General features: G+C 39.0%; 1 protein-coding gene across 1 annotated transcript; it reads left to right on the top strand.

The window, feature by feature from the left end:
- Positions 1-334: 334 nt before the first annotated feature.
- Positions 335-1,031, top strand: LOC124895556 (protein ASPARTIC PROTEASE IN GUARD CELL 2-like; the record flags this gene model as incomplete). Its single annotated transcript, XM_047405987.1, has 1 exon — positions 335-1,031. A coding segment is annotated over exon 1 (697 nt), but the record flags the coding sequence as incomplete, so codon positions are not given.
- Positions 1,032-1,345: the final 314 nt, after the last annotated feature.

Genomic DNA, 1,345 nt, shown 5'->3' with positions numbered 1-1,345 from the left:
TCAGCAAATTCAATCTTACTTGGTAATAGACACTGGAAGTGATCTCGTTTGGTGGCAATGTGAACCATGTGCGGATGATGGCTGTTACAATCAACATGATCCTCTATATGATTCAACTACTTCGGGAACATATGAAACACTCGATTGCTTTGCAAAAAGTGAAAGTTGCTTCACATCCGATGAGGTTGTATGTTGGCATAGTACTCGTGAGTGTCTCTATGATGTGATATACGAGGAAGGATCAAGGACAAGAGGTTGGATTGCAGAGGATACGATTACTTTTGTTTTAGACCAAAATCAGGAAAAAATTCTTTTTGGATGTGGAAAGGATCAAATGGGTGGAGTCCAAAGTTTTGGTCCTGAATATTCTGGAATTGCTGGCATCGGGCGTAGAGAGTTGAGTGGTGGATATTCTTTACCATCGCAATTTGGAGCAGACATTATGGCCATGTGTCTATCGGGAATTGACTCTCAACGATCAACACTTAGCTTCCACACAACGCCATTTGAGAAAACAATATCAGCAGAGCTATTACCAGATCCCTCAAATCCTGAATTCTATTACGTTGACCTTTATAAAGTTTTTATTAACGATAAGGAAATCACTCTGAACCCATCAATTTGGAATTTTAGAAATGCCATAGACTATAGTTGCTTGGTGGATACTGGAACAGCTGCTACCTATTTCCCTCGAGATTTTTATAATGTATTTCGCAACACATTCAGGCAAGAAGTACAAAACATTCGATTGGTTAATGGTCCAAGACCTGGAGGTTTCGACACTTGCTATAGGGTGGATCCGGGGGTAGTACCAAATTTTCCCGTTGTGAAGATGTACTTCGGCCACCAAGACCCAAATAATCTGCTGTTACTGACACACCAGCGAGTCATGGCACACGTTAGGGGGATGTTCTGTCTAGCTTTTTTCGCATGGGACGAAGACTATGCAATTTTAGGAGTTAATCAACTCCAAGGTATAGGATTAACTTTTGATACTGCAGAAAATACTTTGTCGTTTGAATTAGATGCATGTAATTGAGTATCTATAAAATTTCTATATGTTGCAATTTAATTGTGTCTTTTGATCTTTAATTATTTCTGTGCTTTCATAAATCATAAAATAAGGTTAAACTCTGTGTACATTATAAAATGGCACTTTCCCTGTCGAGTCAATCTAATGAGCCGATTTCAGGTGGGATTGGACTTTCTAGTTTATTGTTGGCTAATTAGAGGATATTAAGAATAGTTCTTCGCAAAAAATGTTTTTCCTAAAATTTGGTCTGGTAAGTGTTTGAAGGTGAGCCTTGGAGCAATGGTCCGGGGCAGAACTAGAAGGTTAGCTACG

The sequence above is a fragment of the Capsicum annuum genome, unplaced genomic scaffold, assembly GCF_002878395.1.
Source record: "Capsicum annuum cultivar UCD-10X-F1 unplaced genomic scaffold, UCD10Xv1.1 ctg82921, whole genome shotgun sequence".
Taxonomy (NCBI): Eukaryota; Viridiplantae; Streptophyta; class Magnoliopsida; order Solanales; family Solanaceae; genus Capsicum; species Capsicum annuum.
This window is presented reverse-complemented; position numbering and strand designations above follow the sequence as displayed.